Here is a 3471-nt window from a genome sequence, read left to right on the forward strand (position 1 = left end):
GGGAATGGTGTGGCCATGGGCGGGAATGGTGTGAGGGCGGGAATGGTATGAGGGCGGGAAAGGTGTGGCCATGGGCGGGAATGGTGTGAGGGCGGGAAAGGTGTGATGACGGGAATGGTGTGGCCACGGGCGGGAATGGAACCATGCCGGGAAGGCTGGGTAAGACCTGACCTGAAGGTGGCGCCCATCATGCTTCCAGGATCCTCAGTGGCTGACCTCAATCCCACTCTGAAAAATGTTATGATGGGATGTTTGAGATTGACAGGACAACCCATTGGTTACATCATGGAGGGGGAGAGAGAGAGACTTGGGAATTCGTGAACTTTGATTGGACAAGTCAGTCTGTACTAGACTGTGCCAAGCACCAATCAGAAGCAGAGTTTCGATCAGGGTGGTGCTGGAAAAGCGCAGCAGGTCAGGCAGCATCTGAGGAGCAGGAAAATCAAGGTTTCAGGAATAGAGGCAGGGTGCCTGCAGGGTGGAGAGATAAACGTGGATTTTCCTGCTCCTCGGATGCTGCCTGACCTGCTGTGCTTTTCCAGCACCAGTCCTCACGTTTGTCTACCAATTAGAAGCAGCGTACCGTGTGCAGTTCTCTCCTTCACCAAATTGCCTCTATCCTCGCCCCCATCTCTCCCTGGCAGCATCCACCAACAAACTGGAGGCATTTTCCCAAATGGGACTGGGTTTGGTGAGGGAGCTGAGACATGGGGTGGGAATTCCCACGGGGAACGCGATGGCATTACATCAGAGAGGACGGGCTGATGTCTACTCCCCCAATTCTTGGAGAAGTCAGTTTTGGATCGGATTCCTATGAAAATAACAGTGCGCAGACAAGTTGAAATTTAACTCAAATTAAAGTTCTATCTGCCCATCTCTCTCTCTCTCTCTCTGCTTCTCGCGAAGCGTAATCTGAATGTTTTCCAACTGCAGTATCGCATGGAAATTTCTGGAGAAAATGCTCAATATAAGATGATGAAAGACACCAATGCTTTCACACATTTGCCGACCATAGAACAAAGACCACACCTGCTGTGTGCTCCTTACCATCAGGTAGACTTTTGGATAAATCCAGGGCCACACATTATTTTAATTTAAAACAAAAATAATTAATACATGCTTTTGTTAAACCTTATACACTGGCTTCAAAAAATAGAATTCTACACTGTGGAAGCAGGCCATTCAGCCCATACCTATCCTTAAAAAAAAAATGCATCCCACCCTTATAACCCTGCATTGCCCACGACTAACCTGCAGACAATGGGACAATTTCCCATCATTGAACTGTCGGTGAAAACCGGCGCCAACTCGCACAACCATGGGGAGAATGTACGAACTCTACACAGTCAGTTACCCGAGGGTAAGATGGACCCCAGGTCCCTGGCACTGTCAGGCGCCAGTGCTAACCACCGAGCCACCGTGCTCAGTATACGCTCCAGGTTAATGTACAAACACTGAAAACTCCTGACAGAGTCACTCAACAGTTAGATGCTCACAGATCAGACCCTTCAGCCCAATGTAGCCCTACCGGCTATTTGAACTAATCAGAAAAAAGGCCATTCAGCCCCTTGCTTCGCTCTACCATTCAATAACATCCACAGCGCAGCCTATACTCAAAGACCTTTCACCCCCTTGTCCTGAAGAATCTGTCTCTGCCCTAAAAAAAGATTTGGAGTCCTGTCCTGCTCCGCCTCTTCAAGATGTGGTTCAGAGGCCTCGACGACACAGTTATAGCCCACCCTCACAGAGTCATAGCGTCACACGGCACGGAAACAGACCCCTCGGCCCATCCAGCCCGTGCTGACCCTAATCCCCAAACGAACCCAGTCCCCTTTTAAAACACTCTCCTCTCTCCTTAAACATGTGCCCCCGAATCTTCAAATCCCCCACCCCCCACCCTGGGGGAAAGACAGCTACCATTAACCCCATCTACTCCCCTCATTATTTTGTAAACTTCCATCAGGTCACCCCCTTAACCTCTGAGACCGCGCCCCTCTGCCCCAACAGGAGCACAGCAAGATCCAACTCCTGCACACCTTGCTCGTGGGGGGTGGGGAGGGATGCCCACGTTGATGGGTTGTGACCCCGCCCCCCCCATCCCAATGCTCGCAAACAAAACTAGAAATAGTTGGTGAAACTTGGCTAGTCTAGCAGCAGCTATGGAGAGAGAAACAGAAGTTAACGTTATCCAGGAGCTACAGTGTTAACCCTGCTCTCTCTCTCTGCACAGACGCTGCCAGACCTACTGAGTTTTTCTAGCAATCCCTGTTTCTGCTTAGTAGCTAACGATTCGCTGCCCAGGCCAACCCAGCATCCCCTTCACCAAAGGGCTGGGCATATAAACACTGGATCCAGCCAGTCACATCCTCAGAACAATTATTTCCCCTGTCATAGATTATACTGCAGGGAAACAGACCCTTCGGCCCAACTCCGACACAGATATCCGAACCTAATCCAGTCCCATTTGCCAGCACTTGGCCCATATCCCTCTAAGCCCTTCCCATTCATGTCCCCATCCAGGTGCCTTCTACATGTTGTAATTGTACCAGCCTCCACCACATCCTGACTCCAAACACACAGCACCCTCTGGGTGAAAGAGTTACCCCTTAGGTCCCTTTTATATCTTTCGCCCCCCCACCCTGAACCCTATGCCCTCTAGTTCCCTCACCCAAGGGAAAAAAAAGACCTTGTCTACCGGCACAATTCCAGTGCTGGGTCTGCCTTCTGTTGGAGAGTCGGGAATGGCCTGGGGTCAGACGGGTTTCCGAGCTGCCCATTTTAGTACAGGGGCACCTCCACACTGGACAGGCTGAGAGTTAGCTGAGAAGCATTTGACTGCAAAATCAATGTGGTGGAGTTAGCTTCTATTTCAGGTTTGGATTTGAGTCAAGTGCTTTTTTTTTTCAACGCCACCACCACCCCCCCCCCGCCACCCATGTCTATATCTCTGTGAGATCTCAGCTCCACCAACAACCTGCGTACGTCTCTCTCTCTCTCTCTGACTCAGACTGAAGTTAACGGTTGGGGTGTAGAGCCCCAGAGCCGATTCCAAGGAGCTGAGGGTCACAGCCAGGTTGGCGAGGAGGTGGTTAGCCGCCAGTAATCTCGCTAGAGCAGACAGAAGGTGCAGTTAGAATCCCAGCATGGCGATGGTTGTGCTGGGAGCTAGTCGACAGCTAACAGGCAGGGTGGGGTTGACACTGTCTCTGTTGTCTGAAGAGCTGCCCAAATCCGCCTGTGCACTGGAGCTGCGTTGAGCCACATTTTCACCCCGAGACGAGCCGCTTCTGTTAAATCTCTGTCCCCACCCAGACCCCAAACCCGACTCAATCTGTTTCACTTGCTCCGGGGTGTTTCACTTGGTCCCGCTCTGTGGGTATCAGGGCTGGGGAGGGGGGAAGTGGGGGTGAGTGGGAGGCTGCGGGGGTGAGTGGGGGTTGTGGGGATGACTGGAAGATGAGTGAGGGCTGT

The 3471-nt window shown here is 51.7% G+C and overlaps 1 protein-coding gene across 2 annotated transcripts in view; it reads right to left on the bottom strand.

Moving 5' to 3' along the window:
* LOC122544167 (pollen-specific leucine-rich repeat extensin-like protein 1) overlaps positions 1-275 on the bottom strand; it is a 2296-nt gene extending 2021 nt beyond the window's left edge. Inside the window, exons 1-2 of one of the 2 annotated variants that reach the window (XM_043683201.1) lie at positions 63-275; positions 1-28 (exon numbers count right to left, since the gene is read on the bottom strand). In XM_043683201.1, coding sequence (XP_043539136.1) covers positions 1-28; positions 63-275 — 241 coding nt within the window. The other variant, XM_043683202.1, reaches the window with a different exon arrangement.
* Positions 276-3471: the final 3196 nt, after the last annotated feature.

The sequence above is a fragment of the Chiloscyllium plagiosum genome, chromosome 47 (assembly GCF_004010195.1).
Source record: "Chiloscyllium plagiosum isolate BGI_BamShark_2017 chromosome 47, ASM401019v2, whole genome shotgun sequence".
Taxonomy (NCBI): domain Eukaryota; kingdom Metazoa; phylum Chordata; class Chondrichthyes; order Orectolobiformes; family Hemiscylliidae; genus Chiloscyllium; species Chiloscyllium plagiosum.